Source organism: Megalobrama amblycephala, linkage group LG10 (assembly GCF_018812025.1).
Source record: "Megalobrama amblycephala isolate DHTTF-2021 linkage group LG10, ASM1881202v1, whole genome shotgun sequence".
Lineage (NCBI taxonomy): Eukaryota > Metazoa > Chordata > Actinopteri > Cypriniformes > Xenocyprididae > Megalobrama > Megalobrama amblycephala.
In genome coordinates, this window is record NC_063053.1 from 33,453,335 (window position 1) to 33,480,727 (window position 27,393).

Consider the following 27,393-nt stretch of genomic DNA (forward strand, 5'->3'; position numbering starts at 1 on the left):
ATGGGTAAATATTTCACTGTTAGAACCTAATGCAGACCCATGAAACTATAAAAATCTCAGTTCAGCTGACTGCATATTTTTATTTTTATGAATAAAAGCCATAATTCAAGCAGACACTTAGAGGTGAAAGTGAGGCGTGTGTGGTTTTAAGCAGCATATTATTTAATTTCGTGTTGCTGAAGTATGAGTAGTGTTTTAGAAACACCCCCCCAGGGCAGCATTAAATTTATCTGAGGTGAATTAGCATGTGCCCCTCCTGAATAACTAACAGCCCTACTCTGAGCTAATGTAAGGACATACCCATGAGCCTCTTTCATCATCACACATTAAACTCCTCAAGTCACTATCTGTCATAGATCTCTGATAAAAAATTTTTTTTAAAACCCAAACGTATTAAAGTTACAGCAGAACTGGTTAGATAAAGAGATCTGGGGGTTGACTCTTTCTGTGCTTTCTGTTGCATTAATGCAGCATCCTGCAGATGTGTCCGTTGGCTTTCACACTTCATTAATGAAGCGTTTAGGGAAGTAACGCAAAGAAGTGAGAAAAAAAAAAAGGTCAGCAATAAGTTTTCAAAACTAACATTCAACTTCAAAAAGTTTAAGCCTTTGTTCTTAGTGGCAGAGTTTTAGCAGCTGACTCCAAGTTAAGACTGTAAAAAAATAAATAACTAGTGTGATCAACTAGCAGTTAAAGGGGTGATTTTGGAATCAAAAACACTGACAACTAACAGTATGAAAAGCGGTTACATTATGGTTCAATAAACACTAGTTAAAGGGTTAGTTCACCCAAAAATGAAATTTCTGTCATTAATTACTCATCCTCATGTCAGTCTAAAACATTCATCTTCAGAACACAAATTAAGATATTTTTGATGAAATCTGTTTTTTTTTTTGTTTTTTTTTGTAATCTCCCATAGAAAGCAACAAAATTACCACATTCAAGGTCCAGAGAAGTGACTAGAGTGGTTCAACCTTAATGTTATGAAGTGACGAGAATAATTTTTGGGTGCAAAAACAAAAGAAAATTAACGACTTTATTCAACAATTTCCTCTCTATCCTGTCATTCTCCTATGCAGTTTTACATTGAAGACACATTTGCAGAATGCCGACTCTGTATTGGACGACTCCTGCGTCATCATCACACGCATGCGTCGTGCTGCTCACATGAACAGTGTCGGCCAATACCGAGCCGCCGTTCGGATGTAACACAGAAGCGCTGCACTGCGTCAACTGCGTAGGAGATAAAAAAAAAACTCTCGAATTTCATCAAAAATATCTTCATTTGTGTTCTGAAGATGAACGAAGGACTTGCGGGTTTGGAACGACATGAGGGTGAGTAATTAATGACAGAATTTTCATTTTTGGGTGAACTAACCCTTTGCACAGTGAAACATGAACTAACAATGAACAACAATTTATTGATCACTGTATTTGTATAAAGATACAAGTGTTTATTAATTCATACACATAATTAATGTTGCATTTCTACTATTTGATGTTTTAAAGTAAATATGTTATTTGATAGGCCTATATCTCATTAACAGTCAATTCTATTAGATAAATATTAAAATTTAATAAGTAAAGTTGGTTGCCATGGCTGGGCAATAAACGATATATCAAGATAATAAAATTTACGTTGATACAGATAAGCTCTGGACATTTTTACTCGATAATTCTCACTATATGAGAACATGAACTTTATCTGCAAAGCTGCTTTGAGTCACTTCACAAGCTTTTCACCGTTTCATTTGAGGAAAAACTACTGTCAAATACACACTGAAACTAAACCTGAAAGACCTTCATGACAAACCGTCAAAATAAAAGTCCGGTTTAACTTGAAGAAATTATGACAGAAATTTGAGGTGCATTTTAGTATACAGTAGTCACTACTGTATACTAAAATGCACTTCTCAAAGTCATAATAATTATTATTTCTAAGAAATATCAAACAACCAAGTTATTTTTTCATCCATGGTTTAAATGTATAGTTCTATTGTGCAGCATCTTATTTGAAAAAAAAAAAAAAATAAATAAAAATTAATTGCTATATTTTCATTTGATCACATTTTAAAAGCTTGATTAAATTGTTAAAGTTTATATAAATTTGTATTACATCATAAAACACAGAATCCCCCAAAAATATGAAAAACACAGAACTTAGGCAAAAATAAAATGGATTTCACGGGGCCCTAAATTAAAAGGTAGCTTACTCTGTGGAGGTTAAGCTCTCCTCAAGCTCTAACAAATATATGGAAAGCATTTCCTTCCACATTAATGGTAAATGATTATTGTGATAAACAGTGTTGGGGAAAGTTACTTTTAAAAGTAATGCATTACAGTATTGTGTTACTTTTTCTCACCTGGGCTTGGCTGTTTTTTGATAGCAACAACAACAAAAACAACATTTTTGGCAAAAGGCCCTTTCACACCGAAAGCTAATTACACCGGTCAGTCAATACATGGGGAAAAAGTAACTTGCATTACTTATTTGAAAAAGTAACTTAGATATTTTGTTGTAAATTGAATAAGTAATCCATTACTTGAAAAAGTAATCGAATTATGTAACTCCAGTTACTTGTAATGCATTACCCCCAACACCGGTGATGAATATGGATATCGTATATGGGAAAAAATTAGATATTATTTAGCCATATCGTCCAGCTTTATGTAAAATGTCTGTTTTCTAGCTAGTAGTTAATATGACATGTAGTTAATTTAATCTTCAAATAAACACGCTGCTTTTCCAGACAGACATCACTTAAAAGCAATAACACAGTTTGGGGAGTCAGATGTTGATTCAGTAAATTTCTGATGGACTCGGTTGATGAGCCTTTATTGGTTTGATTTAGTCTGAAGAATTGTTCACTGAACTTTTTTGACCCACTTCAAATGTTGACTACTGTATTTAATGATACAAAGTTGTCCTAAGAAGAAGGTTTTAGGTCAACTTTGATACAAGGTCCCAAATTAGCTTTAACCTAAAATTTAATTACTATGGAATAAAAAAAATAAATAAAAAAAAATCGTTTATAAACATTGGCAAACCACATACCACAAAAAAAAAAAAAAAAAAAAAAAAAAAAAACTGAACTTGACAAACAGCAGAGTTTCAGTCAGTCAAAGTTTTAATTACAGTTATAAGACCGATTATAAGTGAGACCAAATTACAAAATCCTGCGTAACAGAAGTGAAACCATAAAATATCAAAACTAAAATTGAATAAGGATGACTCGTTATCTTAAGGGTGGTCTTCCAGTAATCCATCAAACAGAAGTGGGCGGAGTCATAACTACATGGCTTCTTCAAATGGGACAATCACCAGGCTTAAGATACATGGATAGGCTCATAACGTAACCATAACAATGACATTTCTTTAAGATGCGTAAAAAAGAAAAAAAAAAGTAAATCATTTCTAGTATATTAACAATTACCCGTTAGGACAACCATACATAATTTGTCAAAACCAACTTCAAGAAACATTTACAGTAAAGCCAAAATGATTTTACATAAGCTCAAAAGACTTTCTATTGCAAAACTCAATGAATTGACGCCACCATGTGGTCGCCATGTCTAACTGCATGAAGGACAGTGTAGAAGATAATGACAACCGTACACCTCACCAACCAACCCAACCATTCCTGCCTTCCTCAATCAATGCTGGCAGAACAATGTCAGTACGTCCTGCAGGAAGGGAGGGTAGATGGGTCAGAACAGTGCTTGCTAGAGCTGCGAACGGGGGATACAGATGGGGAAAGTTCTGAAATTCATTTAGATTGTGATCTCATTCACTGTCAAATTTTATGGAGTTCACTGAGGTGGAGATGGCACCACCGCAGTAACTGCCACGCTTCTTCTTGGTCTTCTCGTGCCGGAAAGATTTGCCCTTGGTAAATTTAAGCACACTGTTGGCTTTCTGGCCCCAGTCTCCGTTGGCTCCCATCTTGAAGTAAATAATCGAGAGTTAAACAAATGAAACAAAGCACTATACGTACACAAGGACAAGGTCTTTACAGTAAATATTGGCCTAATATGCATTCACGTTTATAATCTCACCTTTGCTTCGAATGAATTGTCTGCCAGTCGGGGGTCCACCTCAATCTCGTCGTCTTTTACTCTACGGAAAGGAGTATTGCTTTCCTTTACAAGCCACACAACAGAGAAACAAACAGAAAATACATTTAAGCAGAAGTGCATAACCAAACAGTCGAGACGATCCGGAAAGTATTCACAGCGCTTCACTTTTTCACAAACAATACCCCGTGATGACAAGGTGAAAGAAGAAGAAGAAGAAAAAAAAAAAAAAAAAAAAAGTACAAGTACACAAGTATTCACAGCCTTCGCCATAACACTCAAAATTGAGCTCAGGTGCATCCTGTTTCCACTGATCATCCTTGAGATGTTTCTACAACTTGAATGGAGTCCACCTGTGGTAAATACAGTTGATTGGACATGATTTGGAAAGGCACACACCTGTCTATATAAGGTCCCACTGTTAATAGTGCATGTCAGATCACAAACCAAGACATGAAGTTCAAGGAATTGTCTATAGACCTCTGAGACAGGAGTATATCGAGGCACAGATCTGGGGAAGGGTACAGAAACACTTCTGACCCTGAAGGTCCCTGCGGACCGATTCGGCGGGTGCCGCGGATCCGCGGGAGCGTTTGTAGAGCATATGACTCCTTGCTCTTTTGGATCGTTCTGTTACCCCTTTTCCACCAAGGCCGTCTGAGTGCTGGTTCAGAGCCAGAGCCTAGTTTCAAATCAGTTCTTTGTCTTTCGACACACAAAGCACCAGCTCCGAACCAGGAAAAGTGGTTCGTAAGTAGCACCAAAACATTGCTGGGCTAGAAGTAAGAACTGCTTGCGTCAGGGGCTGGGGGCGGGGTTACCGTGACCAACAAGACACCTGTGACCGCCATTTTTGAAATGGCAGCTAATTGAGCTAATAACAGCTCGACTGTAATCTCTGTCTATATACAAATTACGGCGAGCCGTGTTTGGATGCTGATGTTGGTTCGCAAAGCTATGAGCATCAACAGTAGTGATTGTTGATAGAAGGCTTGTTCGAGACGCATCGGAGCAGCGCGGACCGATTCGGCGGGTGCCGCGGATCCGCGGGAGCGTTTGTAGAGCATACGACTCCTTGCGCTTTTGGATCGTTCTCGCGGAGCTTTGATGTCATGCGCCAATCGCTATGCGGGAAGCCGATGCATCTCAAACAAGCCTGGTGTGTTTGTGTTTGGCGCTGCAGCGCTAGCTTTGCTGTGAAATATGAGACGTATACGTGACGTAAGACCTGGCTCTGTGCTGGCTCTCTAGCCCGTGGAAAGGCAAACCGGTTCTTAGAAGGCTCGTCAGTTGAACCAACTCCGAACTGGCACTAGCACTAGCTCTGAACTAGCACCCGGTTCGTGCTGGTGGAAAGGGGGTAAATGAGCACAGTGGCCTCCATCATCCGTAAATAGAAGTTTGGAACCACCAGGACTCTTCCTATAGTGGACCACCAAACTGAACGATCAGGGGAGAAAGGCCTTAGTCAGGGAGGTGACCAAGAACCTTATGGTCACTCTGACAGAGCTCCAGCGTTTCTCTGTGGAGAGAGAAGAACCTTCCAGAAGAACAACCATCTCTGCAGCACTCCACCAATCAGGCCTGTATGGTAGAGTGGCCAGACAGAAGCCACTCCTCAGTAAAAGGCACATGACAGCCCACCTGGAGGACTCTCAAACCATGAGAAACAAAATTCTCTGGTCTGATGAAACAAAGATTGAACTCTTTGGCCTGAATAGCAAGCATCCTGTCTGGAGGAAACCAGGCACCGCTCATCACCTGGCCAATACCATCCCTACAGTGAAGCATGGTGGTGGCAGCATCATGCTGTGGGGATGTTTTTCAGCAGCAGGAACGGGGACACTAGTCAGGATCGAGGGAAAGATGAATGCAGCAATGTACAGAGACATCCTTAATGAAAACCTGCTCCAGAGCGCTCTGGACCTCAAACTGGGGCGAAGGTTCATCTTCCAACAGGACAACAACCCTAAGCACACAACCAACATAAAGGAGCGGCTACGGGACAACTGTGTGAATGTCCTTGAGCGGCCCAGCCAGAGCCCAGACTTGAACCCGACTGAACATCTCTGGAGAGATCTGAAAATGGCTGTGCATTGACGCTCTCCATCCAACCTGATGGAGCTTGAGAGGTCCTGCAAAGAAGAATGGGAGAAACTGCCCAAAAATAGGTGTGCCAAGCTTGTAGTATCATACTCAAAAAGACTTGAGGCTGTCATTGGTGCTTCAACAAAGTACTGAGCAAAGGCTGTGAATACTTATGTACATGTGATTTTTTTTATTTTTTATAAAATTTGCAAAGACAAACAAACTTCTTCCATGTTGTCATTATGGGGTATTGTTTGTAGAATTGAGGAAAATAATGAATTTAATCCCTTTTGGAATAAGGCTGTAACATAAATGTGGAAAAAGCAAAGCGCTATGAATACTTTCCAGATGCACTGTTATACCTGTGTGGAGCTTCCGATCGTGGGAACACGAGTGGATTGGAGAATTTACCTCTGCTAAGAGCTAAATTTAAAAATATTTGTAATAATAAAAATGTGTTTGACTAGGTTTTTTTTTTTTTTTTTTTTTTTTTTTTACCAGTTTTAAAACTTAAAACGTTTAAAAACTGGTATTAAAGACTAAGGGGGCATTTACAACCTTTTTCAACTAAAAACTTGTGCGTTTTGGCCATTCATTTATACAACAATGACGTTTTGGGGGCCGATATACTAGTATTTTTGTGTCACATCTTAGCGGAAACCAGAATCAGACCCCCAACCTCTCAATTTGAACCCTGGGTGTGTTTGAATATGCACTGAGCCAACATCAACACAAACATGCACACAATCACAGCCATTTACCTTCTGCTTGACTTTGGGAAATGTCTGAGGTGTGGAGATGGTGATTTTTTTATTCTTGGGTGTACTTTCCTCATTCCTTTTTCTTTTGCCCTGTGTACCTGTGATCAGATGAGATGTGAGATGTGAGTGCTTTAAAATGAAGAAATAATTTACAAGAAAGAACACAAACAGTTTTACACTGATGTGGCAGGATGCAGTCAAAATGTCAGAGTGATACTGTGTCCTAACCAGGCACAAAATGGAGCAAACCTAATTTAACAATATTTTGCATGTGCTATATTATGCTTTTTAAAATATCACATTGTTAGCTTAGCAACATGCTAACTCTAAACTCCATTGTATTCAATTATGACACGAGTGTTCCATCTTTATGCAAGGAGCGCTGTAGGGCTGTGAAAACATTTGATCATTTATTCAAATGCATTGTTTTTGCATTCACATGTGGATTTTTAATTTTTAGAAGTGTCAGGCAGTCCTATAAGTGGCACATGAAACATGACACATTGTGTAGTTACGTTTTAAAGTTTTTGCCTATCTAGTTGAATCCAGTATATGTGGCACTGCTGTTTTGTTCATTTGAAACATGGCAGAATAAGCATAATGCGGAGACCTTGGCCATTTACAGCGTTTTTGCATACCACTTCTCTATTTTTCTATGTAAATATGCACTTGATGTATCTTTGACGGTTGCACTCACGTCTTGCACAATGTCAAGTTTAAAAAAATATATATTTTTTTGCATATTTTGGAAAGAGCAAAGAGCACGCCCATCAACCTGCTTCATTCGGGTTACGAAAGTCGTCGGCAGTGCTGCCCAGGACTTTCAAGAAGGATGTGTCATTTTGGTGACATTGTTTTTAGACCACAAAATCAACAAAGTAGTGTGTTTTTGGTTGTGAGGGAAAGATAACCTTGCTTCCCAAAGAACCCAGCATTAAGTGGAGCCAAGAGATTTGTGCTCATGCATTACATTGATGCGCTCTCGATATTTGTCATTAAAATAACCATACAAACCGCCTTAAATTAACTATCAAAATAAGGATAAAGTCGTGTCTGAAAGTTGCAATCACTTTTTTTATTGGTTAAAATGAATGGAGAATATCTCGTGTCTTTCCGCTGCTGCTCGAGCCCTCAGGATCAGCGCTTATGGTTTTATAAACAAGGCCTAGTTTGACACTGGACTTAGATCATCCGAAACTGAAAGATGGAGCGATTGGCAGTCGGCGCATAAGTGCATATAATGTAAACAACATGATCGTATAGTGAATCAAAAGTTATCCATGGTGATGTGTGTTTAAATACACTGGTTTAGTTGACCATTGATAGTTTCGCTACGCAAAAGCAGTGCCTGCTCGTCACTTTAGCTTCGCCCACGGCACGCCTCCAGGAGCTCGGCTGTTTTCAGAAAGACTTGCTACAGCATATCTTCCTTTTATAAATCTGATAAAACTAAAGACTTTTTGGAGATATGAAGGATGCTATACTACTCTATAGCTACTCAAGATTAACATGGAATTGGCTGAAACTGTTATGTACTCTTTAAATGTGCTAAATGGTGTTCACGTCTCACACGTAAGTGCCATGTTTCTATAAAACATCAAGTTCGTTAAACTCTTATAAAGTATGTCTCGAGTAGGGCTGAATGATTAATCGCATTTGCGATATCGCGATATGACAAAACGCGACTTAAACCACAAGGCTGCGATTACACGCTCATCACGTGACAAGCGAGAGTAAAGCAGTCTGCAGAGGAAGCATCAACTTGGCACACTACGCATATGGCTGGCCTACAGGAAAGCACAGTTTGTTTAATTTAATATTGTGTTGGGCATACTGTACAATAGAGATGAGAAAAAAAAAAAATTCTCTCTAATGATTCTGGATCAATTATGAGCTTAGTTAACAAATATGCGCAATGGCGCTGCATGCTTATTCTGCGTTCTTCCAATTGCTCTCTCACACACACACTAAAATAATCTTTAGTAAAGTTCGGAAAGGTTGAAGCGAATTATAAGGACATTCGCTGGCCACATTGCACAGGATGAGCCGTGCAATGCGAGCTTTGATTACGCTTGCAGTGTGTCGTCTCACCCACCGGTATTTTCCTTACAAATGCTCTACGAACGCTGCCTCAGTTATGTTATGTAAATTTCAAATATTGACGCGCACTTTGTAAAGAGTGCACGCGCGTGCTGCTATGCGCGACTCCTTTTAAGTGGTTGTACTTGCATCTCAAAATGCTTTTATGATGCGAAATTAATGTAAACAGTCAGTTACGTCTTAAGGGATCAAAGAGACAGGACAAACCACATTTCAAAAGAGATATGTGCATTAGTGTGAATGCAGCTTATTAGATCTCCCGTTCTCTATGATGTCATCATAATAATCAACAGTAAAGCTGAGAAAGAGAAAAATCACTCACAGCTCTTAAAAAGGAAAATGTTCAGATACTCTTAAATATTGAAATCACTCTTTGTTTAATGCTTGTAATATGATTAAGATAGTCCCAGACTAAAATCAATGTTTGAGCTGTTTTAACTGAAAGCATCGACATATCTTAAAATATATCAGTGCCATCGTTTTATCTCAAGATGCACATCAGTATTTTTTTTTCCTAAGGCACATTTATAAAAGCTACTTAGATGCCCTAATTAAACTAAGGCCTAATCCTGGCTTAATCTAAGCCCTGTCTTATATTAGTTTATTTAAAATTATTAAAATGCAATTGTTTTAATTAAATTTTTAATGTGCAATTATTTTAAAAAGAACTTATTACATATGTAATTAAATAATAACATTACTTAAAACTTAAGACTAATAAGAAAAAGAGATCAAGAATCGTTCTGGAATCGGACTGTGACTCGAATCGTGAGGTGCCTAAAGATTCCCACCCCTACAATGATTTATTGCTCGTCTTTGTTGAATAATTCAGAAGATAAAGAGCTTAAAAATAAATCACATATTAAATCGCAATCTTGGTAAAAATTAATCGCAATTAGATTATTTTCCAAAATCGTTCAGCCCTAGTCTTGAGACTTGGCATTAGATGCTTAGAGACGCTTCATTGGTTTTTGGTGTTGTAGGCAAAATTGTTACATTTAGATTTTTTTTTTTGTTTATGTAATGCATAACACTGTCTGTAACACGAGTAACATGATAATACCGTTTGTTGCGGAAGTGACAGGAGTCTTGGTCGCTTCCTCTTCCTCGGATGAAGAGTCCTCAGAAGAGCTGCTGTCTGCTTTAGCTTTAGCAGCCTTTGTTTTTGTAGCGGGTGGAGTTTTCACAGCCGGTGTTTTAGACGGCTCCTCTTCATCAGAACTGCTGTCACCGGAGGATGAAGACTCTTTCTTTTTGGCTGCCGTCTTTGCTGCAGAGGTGGGGGTGTGTGTCGTAGCCTTTCCATTGGCGACCGCAGGCTTGGCGGGAGTCTTCTTAGCGTCCGTCTCAGAGTCTGAGCTGTCAGATGACTCTGAGCTACTGCTCTCAGCTTTCTTTGCACTAACTGGAGTCACAGCTGGCTTAGCTGCTGCTGCTTTGGGTGTCACAGTAGTCTTTACTTGCTTCTCGTCTTCACTGGAACTGTCCGAATCACTGCTGCTGGACTCAGCTGTGGCCTTTTTGGCTGGAACAGGTGGTTTGGCAGCAGAAGCAGGGCTCTTAGTAGGTTTAAGGGTCTTAGCTGCTGCTGGTTTAGGGGTCTTGGCAGCTGGAGTCTCGTCCTCCGAGTCAGAGCTGTCAGTTTCTGAGTCAGAACTGGTCCCAGCTGGTTTAGCTGCAGGTTTAGCTGCAGGTTTAGCGGGGGTACCAGGTTTGGATACCGGTGTGGTGGCAGCTTTCTTTTGCGGTTCCTCATCTGATGAGCTGTCTGAATCAGAACTACTTTCAGCTGCTTTAGCTGCAGGGGTAGATTTAGCTGAGGTAGCCACAGGTTTGGATACCGGTGTGGTGGCGGCTTTCTTTTGCGGTTCCTCATCTGATGAGCTGTCTGAATCAGAACTACTTTCAGCTGCTTTAGCTGCAGGTTTAGCTGCAGGTTTAGCGGGGGTACCAGGTTTGGATACCGGTGTGGCGGCGGCTTTCTTTTGCGGTTCCTCATCTGATGAGCTGTCTGAATCAGAACTACTTTCGGCTGCTTTAGCTGCAGGGGTAGATTTAGCTGAGGTAGCCACAGGTTTGGATACCGGTGTGGCGGTGGCTTTCTTTTGAGGTTCCTCATCTTCATCTGAAGAGCTGTCCGAGTCGGAGCTGCTTTCCGCTGGTTTATTGGTTGGTTTGGCTGGGGCAGGTTTTGCAAGTTTGGATACCGGTGTGGTGGCAGGTTTCTTTTGAGGAGTGCTCAAAGGCTTGGATATGGCTGCTGGTTTAGCTGGTGCCTCATCTTCAGAGCTGTCTGAATCTGTGGGAGGTGCAAATACAATTTTGATCAACAGCACTGTCACGGCATTACTTTTTCTCTGGATCTACTCATCCTCACATTATTCCAAAACTGTATGATCAGCTTTGATGGAACACAAAAGTAGATTAGACAAAAAGAGTTCCTTGATCTCTTCTAAATAATGTGAAATAAAACTTACTTGTAAAGCAGCTTTACATAAAATCACATGCTAGAGCTGAGGAATAGGTACATTTTATGACGAAATAAAATCACTTTACATGAGTACGGCATGCAAAAAAGTTATTTATAATATATACACAATTTTTTATTAATATGGAGCTGTATGATAAGTTTACATTTTTAATGTATATAATGTATATACAATATAATCAAGCAGTTGAGATTTGCTATATAGTATATATCACTTTACATGAGTCTACTGTACGTATGCATACATAACTTTTAATTAGTGCTGTCAACAGATTTAAAAAAAATTAAATCACATTTTTTCTGTAATGAATCATGATTAAATTGGAATTTACAATATTTTTTATATTGTAATTATTTCACAGTTACTCTCCAAATTAATGTAGAAATAACTTAAAGACAGTATATTGTAAATATTATATAACTGTCTAACAGGTTGGAAATGTACAGAAATTGAATAAAGTTATCAAATTTTAGTCTTCACGGCATAAGTTATAAAATAAATATAGATTAATCTTTATTAAAGCTACACTTTTCTCAGTTTCCTTTGTCCTTGGATTAACATTAATGACAGACACGGCATCTGGTTTATTAGGCTGCTGTGACTTTAAGACCTGCTGCTGCCGAACAGGACACGGATCTGACGTGCATCTCATTTTCTCACAACTCTAAGTTTATTTAAGCCATTATTGAACTCATTTAAGACTACCCTTATGATACTCAACAAAACGGGCAATTTGGCATAATTCTGTCTCTTATTGTTTGTTCAAGTACAAAAGAGAAGTTGATACTGGCACGAGTCATGTGTAATGCCTCTCAGACAGTGTGTTCTCGTCTGTGGTGTGTCGCTTGAATGGTTTAAAAGCATTTTTCAACGATATAATCATGGAAAAAAATCATTTTTTAAAAAAAAATAATTGCATATAAAGTAGGGCTGGGCGATATATCGCATGCGATTGTCACGCGCATTTCGTCAGTAAAGCCGGTTCCCTGATTGCCACTAAACCGCCATCACCTGCTTTCAAATGGAGCGCCATTTAATAAACAGAGCCGTAGTTCACTGATAAGCTACGCAATATCGCGTTCATTATCGAAGGCGATTCATCTGCCATAATGAACGCGATATTGCGTAGCTTATCAGTGAACTACGGCTCTGTCTATTAAATGCCGCTCCATTTGAAACCAGGTGATGGCGATTTAGCGGTAATCAGGGAACCGGCTTTACTGACGAAATGCGCGTGACAATTGCATGCGATATATCGCCCGACCCTAATATAAAGGATGACAACTGACCTGAACTTGAGGAATCATCTTTCTTAGCAGGAGTTTTCTTTGGAGGAGCAGCTTTAGCAGGGGTTGCCTTGGCTGGAGTAGGTTTTGTGGCCGGTTCGTCATCCTCAGACTCTGAGCTAGATGAAGATTCTTTTGCAGCAGGCGTGACTTTAGCTGGCATTTTCTTGGCTGGCGCAGGTTTAACTGGGACAACTTTAGCTGCTGGTTTCTTGGCCTCCTCCTCCTCATCATCAGAGTCTTCAGAGCTAGAAGACTCGTCTGCAGCTGGAGTGACTTTAGCAGGTGTAGATTTAGCAGATGCAGCTTTTGCAGGTGTGACTTTGACAGCTGGCTTTGCTGCTTCATCCTCTGAGCTTGAAGAATCTGAACTTGAAGAGTCCTTTTTCTGAGCAGGAGTAACCTTTGTAGGTGCTTTCTTAGCTGGGGCTGCTTTAGCCGGTGCAGCTTTGACTGCTGGCTTCTTTGCTTCATCCTCTGAACTCGAATCTGAGAAAAGGAAATCAGTTCGTTAGCACTCAGAGCCACAGAAGGGGAAGAAAAAAATAATAATTCCCTAAAAACAGCCATTTTTGGTGATATTCTGCAGAGAGCACAGTACCAGAGCTGTCAGAACTGGAGTCCTTCTTAGCAGTAGCTTTGGGAGTCACAGCCTTAACTGGGGCTGCTTGGAGACACACAAAGGGGAAAAACAAAAAAAAAAAAAAAAAATTTAAGAAAAACTACACCTACATTTTGACATTAACAATTAAGAACATTTTTCTCTCCAATCCCTATGACAAACAAATTATAGAATTATATATAAACTGTACAGTCTTTGCACATCATGGTAGTTATACTGCCTTTAATAAACTAATTAAAAATGCCCAAAATTGCCATTTTTTAGCTTAATAGTCTTAAACACATCACTGGTAAGAAAATGTTTGCACGAACTGCACAAAATATATAAAATAACTATACGGGATAGCCATTTGTTGTCTTTAAACATTTAAGCCTTGTGGGTAAACTTGCAGAGTTTTTTTTGTTTTGTTTTTTGTTTTTTTGAGTCTTCCACTCAATATTCATGGCTTCAAACAGTTCATGAGAGATTGAAAATTATCTCCTAGTTAGTTTGAATTTAATGTGACATGCATGTATAAATAAAAATCCAAGAGGTTTTACCCATTTGTAAAGAGACAGGATGTTACCAAAATAACTAGTAGCACAATAAATGGTAGTCTCATGCAGAGATGGGCAGTATTTTAATTAAATGTATTTTGTATTTAAAATACTAAAAATACATTCAAATGTTATTTTATTCTCACATACAATAACTCATTTTCAGAGAGGCTAGCAAAAGTGAGCTAGCTTTGAAAACTTAAGATTCCACCCTCCCTTCAGAGCATCTCCAAAGCCATGCCTCCTTCAAAACACATAAACGTGCACAGCAGGAAGAAAAAAAGCATCACGAGAGGCTGTGTTAAGTTACTTCATGTCTCAAAGGGCATAACATTATATTAATAATGAACTAACAAAAAGAGCTCTGACCTGTACTACTGCTGCCGATTCATTGCAGCGTTGGTAGTGTTGCCATTGAAACGCATAAATTTGAGTCACGAACCACTCAGAGTACAACGTCACAGGTTGCCATCTCTTAATTATGGTAGTTATGGCGTGAATGCAGCATAAGTTTATTGTTTTGGTTCAGGAGGAACTGTAACGGTGCATTCACATGGGGAGTTGGCATCAACGCTTGATGGAGGGCGTGTCTGAAGCTTGGTGCTGACGCGACCGTCATAGTGACAACAGCCAATCACATTAGTTTCCGGTGCTGCATGAATGCAATTGGCTAGCGTCTGCGCTTTGATATTTGCATAAGGTGATCTGATTGGCTGACGCTTGCTTTGGTGCTTGAAAAGTTGAGAAGTTTTTAGCTTCTGCCATGAGAAACGCGAGTGAAGCGACCCACAATTCAGTTCGGCAATGCACAACGTCATCCATTCAAAGTAAATACTGCCGTTTTGGTTGCGGAGCTCGTGACCAATGTCTGTCTGTCTTACTTTGCAAGGTAAGCAGCAGGTAAGGAAGCTGCTTTTGTGCTCAGTCAAACTGCTTTAAGGTAAAGCATCTAGTAAAATATACTATCAGATATTATTCACTGAATGTCTTTATAGGACAGAAGATTAATGCAAATGGCTAGAACTTGTGAAATGACTTGCTAGCTAAAGCATGACGTGCACTGTCTAAGTGATGCGCGGATCACAGTTATATCCGCTGGCGCTGCAGATAATCCACAGATGGGTAGGTCAAGTAATAAAAAGTTAACATTGATTAATTGCGGGTGAAAACACAGTCAGTCGTATCTTAAATTAATGTAACAGTATGTATATTCGGTCTGTGTGTTCGTTCTTAAAGTGACAGCAGCCTAACAAACCTGCTGCTGTCTGTCATTAATCAAGCAACAAAAAAAGACATCACTCACTGCTCCTGACTGTATAACTTTAGGATCTTTATAAAGCTTCACATACTTTTGAAAACCCAGCGTTTATTTGATCTAGGGCTGGGCGATATATCGCATGCGATTGTCACGCGCATTTCGTCAGTAAAGCTGGTTCCCCGATTACCGCGAAATCGCCATCACCTGCTTTCAAATGGAGCGGCATTTAATAGGCAGAACCGTAGTTCACTGATAAGCTACGCAATATCGCGTTCATTATCGCAGATGAATCGCCTTCGATAATGAACGCAATACTGCGTAGCTTATCAGTGAACTACGGCTCTGTTTGTAGGGGTTTGTACGCCATTTGTTTCCAGGCACAGTTAAAGAACCAACCAGATGAAAACTTCGGAACTCCTGAAGTGTTTCCAGATAAGTGTGCCATATGCATCAGACGTTCAGCCAACGGTCCGCGGGCAAGACATCCGAGGCGGAGACTAAATAAATGGTATTTTATTGGTATGATTGATTGGTAGGATTGATTTTTGTAGAACTAGGGGGAACATAGTTTAACCTTGGAATATTACCAGATTAAATAAACTGACAAAATTTAAGTTTAATACCCAAGATTTAACTTTGATAATGAAGGGCTAGTTTAAAAGAAACTAGAATTTTTATTTTACCAAATATATATGCACTTTATGTCTTGTATGTTTTTCTTAGTGAAAAGCCCAAGGACCAGAGATGCAAATTAGTCCCTGCTATAATGTCCATGTACAATGCATCATTTTTAGTATGCACTAAAATCATGCCTTTTCAGGGCTCTACAGCAGTGTTTCCCAACCCTGTTCCTGGAGGCACACCAACAGTACACATTATGAATGTCTCCCTTATCTGAACCATATATTTCTGGTCTTGGAGTTTCTACTAACAAATTGATGAGTTGAATCAGGTGTGTTTACTCCTGAGTATACTCCTGTTTCTCTGAGTATTGGCATGATTGCAAATGTGATGCTTACTGATCTGACTTAAGTCCAATAAATAAGCTGATCTTAAGTGACAATTTTAGCCACAATACTGTGTTTTTGCTCTATTTTGTGAAAATAGTTTCAAACAAAGCCACACCAGAGCTGTTGCGCATCTCCAAGCAATGTTGATTCCTGAATGAATCTGCGTTAACGACTGAATGATGACACATTAAGATTTACCGCCACCTACTATATTTACACATATTATATTTAAGTAAAAACAGTCTAATTTTTAAAGATTCTTTTCCTTTTTTCTATACATTTCTAAATTCAAAACATTCGTACGACATTATTTACCAATGAGCATTAAGCGGTCTATGTAAATGTCTAAACAATACCACTTCATATGGAGCTTCTGTGCTACTTCTGCAGTGCAAAGATGGATTTTTTGATGATTTCTTTTGATTGGTAACAGCCTGATTGGGTCTTATTTGTCATAATTGAATTTATTGTTCAACATTTAAAAACAAATTTTCTATTTTAATTTAATAAATTAAATATGATGCACACATTTAATAAGATTAGAAAAATTGCTCTTATAATGGTACAAATAGCCCAGGAAATTAATGTAAAGGGCCAAATATCACCATGTAATGGGAAAGTTAATGTCTGTTACAGAACAGAACAGAATGTGCTCCTAATTATTTTTTTTATTAGGAACACAAGTGCTCCTAAAGAAAAAAAAAAAAAAAAAAAAAAATACACCATAGAGCCTTGCTTTTATACCATCCCTATACAAATTCTAGGCCGAAACAGCAAATTCTGGATGAGCTTGGCTGAAACTGCTTTTTAAATTTTTTTTTTTTTGTATAATAGGTTGTTTGCACATGATGTCACAGCAGCAGCGTGAATGAGTCTGGAGGGCAGGAAGTGATTTTTCTATGTAGGAATCCTATCAAAAACTCAAAATTCATATGTTTTGTGTCGTTTATGGTTGCTCAAATCGATAAAATAGAGAACCCAAAGGGTGTTAATATTGTTTACATAATTTTTTTTATAACTTAAATCGTTTTTTTTTTTAAAAAGTTGTCGCCTTTAATAGCGTTTTGCGTCTGCTGATACTGAAATGAATATTGATACCTGCTTACCTTATTTGTTTTCACATTCTTCATGGTATCGTTTGCAGAGAAGAGAAGCTACTTTTTCCCATTGAATGATAATTTGATGTTTTCACTTAAGTTTTGTAGTATTCAGCATAAATGACCTACAATGGCATTTTTCACAATCGCGACAGAAAATCAAAAATAATGCCCCTAACTTCACTAGTAGAAAGGAAGCGCAATATAAACAAGCCAAACTAGAACTGAACGCGGTGTGACGGCAGCTTCACATTCTCTATATCTACCTCCTCGATGGCAGGAAAGTCTTTCAATTCAGTGGAGAAGTCGCTCATCTTCATAACAAAGGTCACGTCCAACATATGTTGTGATTTTCTGTTTTCTAAATCAGCACAGAAAGGACTTTTCTCCATCTCTTCCATTCTAATTTTCACTGCTTGCCCTCCACCGGTATTTTGCGCCAGAACCACGTGATTGCAAACAACCTATTGTATTATTACACTTTGATGAAATATAATTAATGATACTGGAAAAAAATATAAAATAAAAATACAAGCCAATAGAATAAAACCACCACACTTTTTTAGAGAGTAACACTAAAATTGGACAATATATTATTCTTTATTCAGGTCTATACAACAATCAGTTTTAACAGGTTTATTTTTTGACCAATTATTATAATAATGTATATTCCTACAAAGATACTATACTATTATCAGCGCATGTGAGCAGAGTGGATCAGTGAAAGAGTTTAGCGTCATTTTACAGCACAGTATAGGGCTATTGCAAACAGAAACAAGACTACTAAAGAGAAATTTCACATCTGTGCAATATTTGAGCAGACTTTGCTTTTCCGGTGAGCATGAGCGGTACACGAGTAGAGTGTTCTTATATGCCATGAGCAACTGAGCAGAGCTCACATGCATTGAGCGAAAAAAGCGAAGCGTCACACCGTGCAGTCATGAAGGCTAGAGCAAAAGCGGAAACCCGAGTGCTGAACACTGAAGGGTGGGGGGGCATACATTTTCATCCGTTTTTCTCTTGCAGCCAAAAACCAAAAACACCATTTTCGGCCGATACTTTTCAGTGCATCCCTAATACAAATAATTTCATTTATGGATTACTTTTCTGTATTAAAAATTATTAATTTATAGCTGAATCATGAAAGCACATGCTGCTACAACCCACTGAAGGGCCATACAAATCTTGGAGGAAATGTTTACTTTATCAATAATGCAACCATTTTAACACCCCTGAGCTAAAAATCAGAGTAATGCATGGCCTCTCACGGCTTATTGCTGATGTATATTCTACAGGACAACTCAAACTCTTACCGGGGGCTTTGACTGGAGCACGGGTTGTCAGTGTTCCAGGGGGCGGGACGGCACTGAATTGTCCTGTGAATAGAGAGCCCTTTAATTTTACATTTGTCTTCTCTTTTTCAGAAACACTTTTGCCTCATAAGGTGCACTAAAGTTTTTTGACAAATGTTCAAATATACTATATGACTATATAAATCATATATTGTCATATGGTCCAGAAAAGCAGTTTAATGTTACGTAGAGCTCACATGATCTGGTGAATGCTGCACCCATGGTGAAATTGTTAGTGTAAATTCCAAGATCACTGTAATATTGGTTGTTTGTTAAAAGAACCTGTTTCTTAGTGCACCTTCAAGACCAATGTGAAAAAAGCAGTAATACCAGGCTTGGCTTTCTTGGTAGGAGGGGCATCGTCCTCATCTGAGGATGACTCCTCACTACTGGACTTTGCAGTGGCCGCAGGTTTGGCTGGAGGGGTCTTCACCGGGACTGCTGCTTTTACTGCTGTCTGTGATAAAGTGAGGGGAATACATCAAGCCCAAATCAAAACAAAATGCATTTAAATGTGGAACTGTGAATACTGTGAAGATTTCTTCACCTTCACATTGGTGTCATTGGTGTACATAAAAAGAATAAACTAGCCTTATAAATGTCATGATTTATCTGAAAGGGTAAAATTAGCTAGTTCTGAAGGGTGGAGGGTTTTGAGTGCCTCTACGGACTGCATGAAGAGTTATTAGATAGTGATAGTATTAGATAGTATTAGCTGATAATTATCAATGAATGCTAAGAAAGTTTAAAAAGGAGATAAGCCTTATCATCATATAGTCACAGTGAGTGAATTTTTGCAACGCAACTGCTTTGTTTGCGCAAAAACAAAAAACAAAACACGTGTTCATTAAAGCACCACAATGCCTGCGTGTTGACATGAGAGCAGACATTGTGTGTTGGGGATCAATATTTTGTAAAAGTTGTGTTGTGCTGCAACAAAGCACTTGTGTCACTTCATAAATTTGAGAATAAACCACAAGGAGGCACATGGATTACTTTAATGATGTCTTTACCTTTCTGTGGCTTGAAAGGCATGAGGGTGAGTAAATAATGACAATTTTTGGGCGAACTAACCCTTTAAACTACAGAAAGACTGACATTTAAATTCAAAGTTTCCATGTTCTCCATGCTGTGCAGTACTTTGTTTGCCGAAAAATAAAATGAATTGTTCAAATCTCATTTGGCTGCATTTTAAAAGATTAACTTATTGTTAATTTCATGCATTCATTTACTACCAATTTAGATAATACATTTATAGAGTTAATATTGTGCCATAATTAAACAAATCCAGCATTTTGCAAACAAACACGATCTGTTTGCAAAGGAAAACTCGACTCGGAAACAAACAAAGTGATGTGCAATCGGACAGTTCGTCACGATTAGATACAATATTGATTCTCATAGCCAGCGACAATATTTTCGATACCTCAAAAAGTTCTGCGATACGATTCAATTCGATTCAGGGGTATATCGATCAATATTTCGATATTACGTGCCTATTTTACACTAACAGTTACATTTTTTTTAAACTCACAACTGCAACCGAATTATATAACAAACATTTCAAAATATCACATCCTGCACCCTGATTGGAACATCCACAAATAAATGGGGGGGAGACAAAACAGAAGTTTGTGAAAAATAAATTTAATTCTGATGCATGATTCTACGATTATGTTGTATGTTAGCATGTTAAAGTACCTTAGCTGGAGCCTCGTCCTCAGATTCACTCGAGCTGTCCTCACTGCTGCTGCTCTCCTGCTTCTTCTGAGCTGCAGCTGCAGGAGTGGACACTGACTTAGGGGTCCCTGCAACAGGCTTGGCCCCTGGAGACCACAGATGATCACTTTGAACACGTAACTGACTTGAGTGAGCAATTATACCTGGAGTAATACACGGGTGTAGTGAATGAGAAAGTGAAATCACGCTTCAGCTCACCTGTTGCTGGAGTTTTGGCGGGCTCGTCATCAGAGTCAGACTCCTCACTGCTGGAACTGGTGTCTTTCTTCCTGGCTGCTGCCACAGGCTTCACAGCTACAGGTTTCTGTACAACAAATGAACAAGCCGAGATTCAGGAAGAGGCACCCTAGCAGAAAAATCCCATACACGCTCACCTAAACAGCATCAACTTCCTGACCTTTGCAGCTGTTTTAGCCTGAGCTTCATCCTCTGAGTCACTGGAGTCTTCAGAGCTGCTGCTCTCTTTAGCAGCTACAGCTGCTGGCTTCTTTGGAGCAGGAGCTTTCACTGTTAAGGACATAATACAGCACAACCGTTTAAAGTCTGGGGTCAGTAAAACGACAAAAAAAAAAATTCTTTGAAAGAAATGACTACTTTTATTCAACAAGGACATATTAAACTATTCAAAAGTGTCAGTCAAGGCATTTATAATATTACAAAAGATTTTTTTTCTTCAAATAAATACTGTTTGTTTGAACTTTCAATTCATAAATCTTACACACACACAATACTAGAACCCAAATTAGGTTCATGACGTTTTTCTAGAGAGAAAATGCATTAATCAAAAAATACTCCGCAATAATACATTTTCATTGCAATGTTGCTGGCTGCACCATCAGTACCAATATACAGTCCAACCAAGTCCAATTTGTGAATCATTTAGTGGAATCCTAATAAGAACACTTGTTAAGTCCCCATGAGAAGATGATAACTAAGTGACAGCTATGTACCTTGTACGGCTTTCTTAGCAGGTGCTGCAGCTTCCTCCTCACTGCTGGAGTCATCACTACTTGAACTTTCTGCATCTTTCTTTGCTTTCTTGGCCGATGGTCCGTTTACTGCCGCAGGGCCAGTGGTGACCGCTTTGCGCTTTTTGGTTTCTGGGGACCTTGAGGAAGCAAGTTGTTGTTAATACAACCCAACAGTGGAAATGACCACAAAAGAGTGAACAGTTGCAATATGAACAATTAAAAGACAGCTTATACATACTTCACCCAGAAATTGAAGATGTCCAGAAGACGGTCCTCATTTTGGTCCTGAGGTTTCTGATGAGAGGAAACCGATTTTAAATTATAATATTTGTACAAACTTTAAATGTTATAAAACTAAACTAAAATATTCAAATGCTATATAAAAAGTAAACTCCAACTTTGTGGTGTTATTAGTGGCAGAGACACTCTGAAACTAAAAGATAGTAGACTAAGACTTCTATGGCTACATAAAACATTTGTGTGAGTCTTTAAAGTAGTTTTTTTTTTTTTTAAGTTTATTTTTGTCATCTGTTATGTTGTATAAATTTGTTACACTTGATATTCCAAGCTTTACATGTTTAACTAAGGTCTATAAAATGTTATACATTTATAGTTCATTGATTCCAACATGGTCCAACACTCAACCTGTTGCAAGAATCTATCTTAAAAGAATCCTGATGATTTTAATTAATTTTGTACCGAGAAGAAAATGTTAAACGTACAACAAAACAGCTGTAATATGGCACAGGTCGAAATTATAAAACAACCAGCAGAAATTTAATGTATTTAAACCCATTCTACACAGCGGCTCTTAAACACGTGTCCGGCTCAAACTGCGTGTCAATCCCCACGCGTGTGGAGAACTACACGCCACGACCGACACATTACTGCACTAACACACCCGCGCGCAAGACGGGCTCTAATAAACACGTGAAAAGCCTCTTACCACTTTAGCCTGCTTTAAAAACTCTTTCGCAGCTTTGGCGAACTTATTCTCCACGAGAAACGAGTACACATGCTGATAGAGATCGCTGGGCACCTTGCCGTCCTGCGCCATCTTCGTTGCACTCATGTGGAGGAGGAGCGCGAATGGCTATTTCAACATCACGTGGAGCTGCTGAAAATGGCGCACAATGAGTGCGTCATACTAAATGTACGATTTTTACATTTTCGACTTTTAGAAACGTCTGTATATATTTTACTTGTTTTATATATATAACAAGTAAACTGCAAAATGCTCACGATAACGTCCATTAACTCTACAACAAGTAAATCCACTTCACCAGCCCAGCTAATTATTCTTTGACAGCGTTGCCATAGAAATGTACAGAGCTAACGGAAGTTCAAAGACAATAATAAAAGATGGCGGCGCGCTTGTTTCTCTTTCATAGACAAATGTTATTAGCTTGGTCCGTCATTTTTTAAACAATTGTACACCTCACTCACATATAATTTGGAATAATAAGGACCTACTGTATAAACATCTCTTTTCTTTGATAGTTGGTTTAAAAATTGAATTATTTTTGTATCTCAACTTTTCAATCAGAATGGTTCAATTTGTAGTTATTGAGTTCTTAGTAAAGCGTGGGACTCCTGTTACTCCAAAAGAATTTGCGATTGTGGCTGATGCAGTGCCACAAGGAGTTCTTTTGCTTTTTAAAGGGTTTTCTCTTTCATCCTTTTGTCACTCAGTGGATCTGTGTAAACATAAACAGTGCCTTTCTTCATCTAAATCAATAAACAATAAAAAAAAAAAAAAAATAGAGTCTTGTTTCAGGAGGAATTTCTTACTGGATTGGACTTGTAAGTGACATTCCCTGGAAAAAAGTTTGGACATAAATTACCTCACAAGTATCTGATAACTAACAAAATAAGAGAAATAATCTTTAAGTTAATTCATAGGTTTTACCAAGATAAGTGCTCTCTCAGAAGACTTAAGAATGATATTAATACCCTCTGTTCTTTTTGTTTCAGAGAAATGTGAATGTGAAAAGAAAAATGATATTTATTTTAAAAACCTTATTTTTCTGTTAGCCAAATATCACATTTATAAATGTAAATTTTCAAAGTACAAACCTCTTTTTTAAAGATTTAAACATGAGATGAAAGTGTATTTTGACTCTATTGAATCTTCTCTGAGAACAGTGGCTGTGTTTAAGGACTTGACACTTAATCTGGACTGAAAGACTGTTGGACTCTGGCATATTGTTTTATTGCTATATGACAATGATGACAATTGTTGTTACTGTTTTTTTTCTTTTTTTCTCTCCGTTTTTTCCCCCCAAACATTTAATGAAAAATAAATAAATAAAGCCTATATCTTAATAATAAGTATAAGTAAGATTATATTTAAATTTTAGTTTTATGATCAAAGCTCTGTAGTTTTATTGTGGGGGGAAACATATCCTGTAATGTGATACAATGATGACTGAGAGATAAATGTTCCTCAAAAGCCCGATGTTTGTTTGCGTGTTTGTTTGATACTCACATTTTAACGTGATGCACGGATAATCGAGTAAACCTAAGTAGCTTCAATAAATGTTCATCTTGAAATATTACTAAAATTAGCCAAAAGGTTATTCTTACATTTACTTTATAAAATATTTAAATATATAAAGCCCCACACATGGGCAGTGGCCAAGGTTTTATTTATATATTTGCATTTTTTAGGTGTAATGGTAGTGTGTAATAGATTTCTCTGAAAGCCGATTCTTCTTCTTCTTGTACAATTCCAGCAGTGTAGACGCTACTAAGCGTATTACTGCCCTCCACAGGTCAAAGTTTGAACTCAATTCTTATATACAGTCCTGTATCATGCAAGAACGGAAGAACTGCCTTGAAGATCAGTTTATGCTTGTTGTCACTGTATCCAAACAAAGATGTATCAGAAAAAGCCGCAACTCCAAGTCCTGCCAGTTTAAAAATAATACTTTCCACATTACAGGAAAACTGTCTCAAGACTACCGCATTCACACAAGCCAGAAACAAGCTGTCCTACAATGAATGCAAAACTCAAAGCCGAACATAATCCTCCGATGCTGTAGGTGGAGCACTACATCAAACTTACACGTGTGGTTCCACAGTTTCTCCTTGAAGAAGACACACATGCACTTCAGAGCAGGCTCTGGGACAGATTTCCACTGAGAGACATTTATCTTTTTAGATAAACTCTCTAGTCCCTCCGTTCAAACAGCACCGGAAGATGCCGCGGTATGAGCTGTGTGTGATTCTGAAGGCGATGCAGAGGCCGGAGACCGCGGCTGTTTTGCGGCGCACGGTGGAGACTCTGTTCGAGCGGGGCGCTGTGGTCCGGAGTCTGGAGAACCTCGGGGAACGCAGGCTGCCCTACAAGATCTCCAAACACAACTGTCGCCACACGCACGGTGGATACTTCTCCATCGACTTCCACGCCTCGCCGAATATCGTCAGCGAGCTGCTGGATCACCTCGAGCGAGACGTGGACGTGCTGCGACCGACAGTTTTGAAGAAAGACGCTGAGGTTTCCGAGGCGCAGGGCTGTGGCCTTCAAAATGAGAAAGCAAAGGGTGCCACATCCCGCTAAATGTGAGAATCTCCATGTTTCCCTGATCTGTTTTTACTCCGAGATATTCGGTTCAGATTGGAACTAATATAAAACTATGAATAGAGTGTTAAAAGTTTAGTTTTTCTACATTATTAAGGAGTTAAGGTCACGAACCCCTCCGCTAGGACACCTGTGTGGATTTTAGGAGAGCGGATTTCTTCACTAGTTAAGTTTATTATACGGCATGAAACGCAGTTTTCCATAGTCTTTTCTTCCCAGTTATCCGGGTGAAGCGGTTCACGGACAAGAGAAAATGCAGCAGGACTCGATTTTGTCCATTTGGGAATTAAGTTGTATGGTTGTGGTTTGCTATTGGTCGATCTCATGTGAGTGACAGGTTATCCCGCCCTCGCGCCATTAAACACGTTATCAGAGAAGAGATGTTGTTGCAAATGGGAGGGGAAGTTATTTTGATTACGAGGCACTTAAATAATTATAAAAAAAAGGTATACACATAAATCATTTATGATAAATACTGCAATATTCCATAAAAATTAGATTTTATTTCAAGTCATTGCAAAAGTGATAAAGAAAAATTAAGTTGTTAGTGTTAGGGGTGTAACAATATATCGTGTCACAATATATCGCAATACAAAAATGCAACCATATGTGTTGTGGATGGTGACAATGGCCCGGTTTCACAGACAGGGCTTAGATAAAGCCAGGATTAGGTCTTAGTTCAGTTAGGATATTTAAGTAGCTTTTATAAACGTACCCTAGAAAAACACATTACTGGTGTGCATCTTGACAAAACAATGGCACTGACATATTTTAAGATATGTCAATGCAAGTTGCTTTCAGTTAAAACAGCTCAAACATGCATTTTAGTCTGAGACCTTGTCTGTGAAACTGGGGGAATATGTATTGTTTATAGTTCACCCAAAATCAAAATTACTGTGCAAGGAAAAAATTAAAATTTTTCAAGTTTTAGTGTCATTTCCTCGGAGCCCCGCACATGACATGCAAGAAAAAAATTCATTCGTGCGCACAACTTACTAATTCGTTCCCTTGATTTACTAAATTGTATGCACGATTTACTGAAACGTGCACACAATTTACTATTTCGTTCCATCGATTTATAAATCTAGGTAACAAAATAGTAAATCGTGCACATGTTTTAGTAAATTGAGGGAACGAAATGGTAAATTATTGTGCGCACGTTTTAGTAAATTGAGGGAATGAATTAATAAATCGTGCGCATGATTTAGCCTACGATTTTTTTTTTTTCTGCATGTCATGTCCGGGGTTCTGTACAGTTCTACATTACTATATATAATGTTGAATATAATGTATAATAATGCAATGGGGGAATATTTGTGGGTCCTGATAATGCCAAATGACTTGTGTTACCAGTGAAAAGTGGCCTACAGTATTTTAAATATATCTAGTCAAGCATGTTCGTATTTTTCTGTATTTTCAGCTTCAGAATCATGAATATTTTTATTCTGGTGTCACCATTGTCCTGTGCATTGGGTTACCATCACCAAGTCCAAGACTATTCATTTCAACCCCCAATGTAATACCAAATTTAGCATTTTAATCAACAGTTAATTTTTTGTTAACCTTTTACCATATGTCATAAAGTATCGCAATAATATAGTATCGTGAGTTCAGTATTGTGATATGTATTGAATTGTGACATGAGGGTATCGTTACATCCCTAGTTAGTGTTGAAAAAAGGTCAAGCATAGTATAATTATTTTCAGGTGCCACTTGCATTGATATGCAATGAAATCTATGCCAAAGTGTTCAAATGTTTTTTGGGCTCCCAGTCTCCACTTTTGCTTGTCATTTTTTAAGACCTTGTGTTATTGATCATATGTACCACAAGTAAATTCCTGTCATTTTCCCCTATAGGTTGGTGAAGGTCACCTCATCTGCTGGATTATGTGAATGGACTTTTGCAACAAGACAAGCTAGTAAATGCCAGCATCCTTTTTTATGGTTTTGGAGAAGTGCATTTACTTCAGCTAATGATGTGTGATATGTATTTCTGTAAAGAACTCTGTACATATTATCTTTTTGCAGGATCAACTTTTTTTTTTTTTTTTTTTGAGTATTTAATTTTAGTATGACAGAATCTGCTTCAACTATATGCTCAGAAATAAATTATATGAAATTGTTTATCTCTATGGCAGTCATTTTCTTCCACAAAAGGGCATGCAAATAAAGAAATACATTTAAGTGGTGTAGAGGAAAGCTATAGCATAAGTGATTTAACCTTAGTACAGTAACAGAAGTATGCAAAAAAAAGAAAAAAAAAAATCTTTTCCTTGTAGAGAATATAAAATAAACACACCAGTTTACACACAAAAGTGTTCAATTAAAGTGTTAATTCAAAAGCAAATCAAACAAGATGCTGCGATTAACAATACAAAGTTCTTTTTTTTTTTTTTCTCAGTTTCTTATCATAACAGTTCATAACC

The 27,393-nt window shown here is 38.2% G+C and overlaps 2 protein-coding genes across 4 annotated transcripts; one reads left to right on the forward strand and one right to left on the reverse strand.

Moving 5' to 3' along the window:
• Window positions 1–3,110: 3,110 nt before the first annotated feature.
• Window positions 3,111–22,488, reverse strand: nolc1 (nucleolar and coiled-body phosphoprotein 1). 3 transcript variants are annotated; one of them, XM_048205829.1, is made up of 14 exons: window positions 22,331–22,488; window positions 21,623–21,678; window positions 21,364–21,521; window positions 20,811–20,920; window positions 20,612–20,717; window positions 20,375–20,499; window positions 19,004–19,130; window positions 18,635–18,697; window positions 13,400–13,462; window positions 12,802–13,287; window positions 10,087–11,322; window positions 6,924–7,021; window positions 4,057–4,140; window positions 3,111–3,943 (listed from the first exon to the last, which is right to left on the reverse strand). In XM_048205829.1, the coding sequence occupies exons 1-14, from the start codon at window positions 22,454–22,456 to the stop codon at window positions 3,785–3,787; spliced, it is 2,997 nt and encodes a 998-aa protein (XP_048061786.1). In that variant the 5' UTR covers window positions 22,457–22,488; the 3' UTR covers window positions 3,111–3,784. The 3 variants fall into 3 exon arrangements, with proteins under 3 accessions (XP_048061786.1, XP_048061785.1, XP_048061787.1); XM_048205828.1 differs by having other exon boundaries at window positions 13,400–13,465; XM_048205830.1 differs by having other exon boundaries at window positions 3,858–3,943; window positions 4,057–4,117; window positions 13,400–13,465.
• Window positions 22,489–24,442: 1,954 nt separating this feature from the next.
• On the forward strand, window positions 24,443–27,091 carry mrps6 (mitochondrial ribosomal protein S6). Its single transcript, XM_048205831.1, has 2 exons — window positions 24,443–24,948; window positions 26,825–27,091. The coding sequence occupies exon 1, from the start codon at window positions 24,587–24,589 to the stop codon at window positions 24,944–24,946; it is 360 nt and encodes a 119-aa protein (XP_048061788.1). The 5' UTR covers window positions 24,443–24,586; the 3' UTR covers window positions 24,947–24,948; window positions 26,825–27,091.
• Window positions 27,092–27,393: the final 302 nt, after the last annotated feature.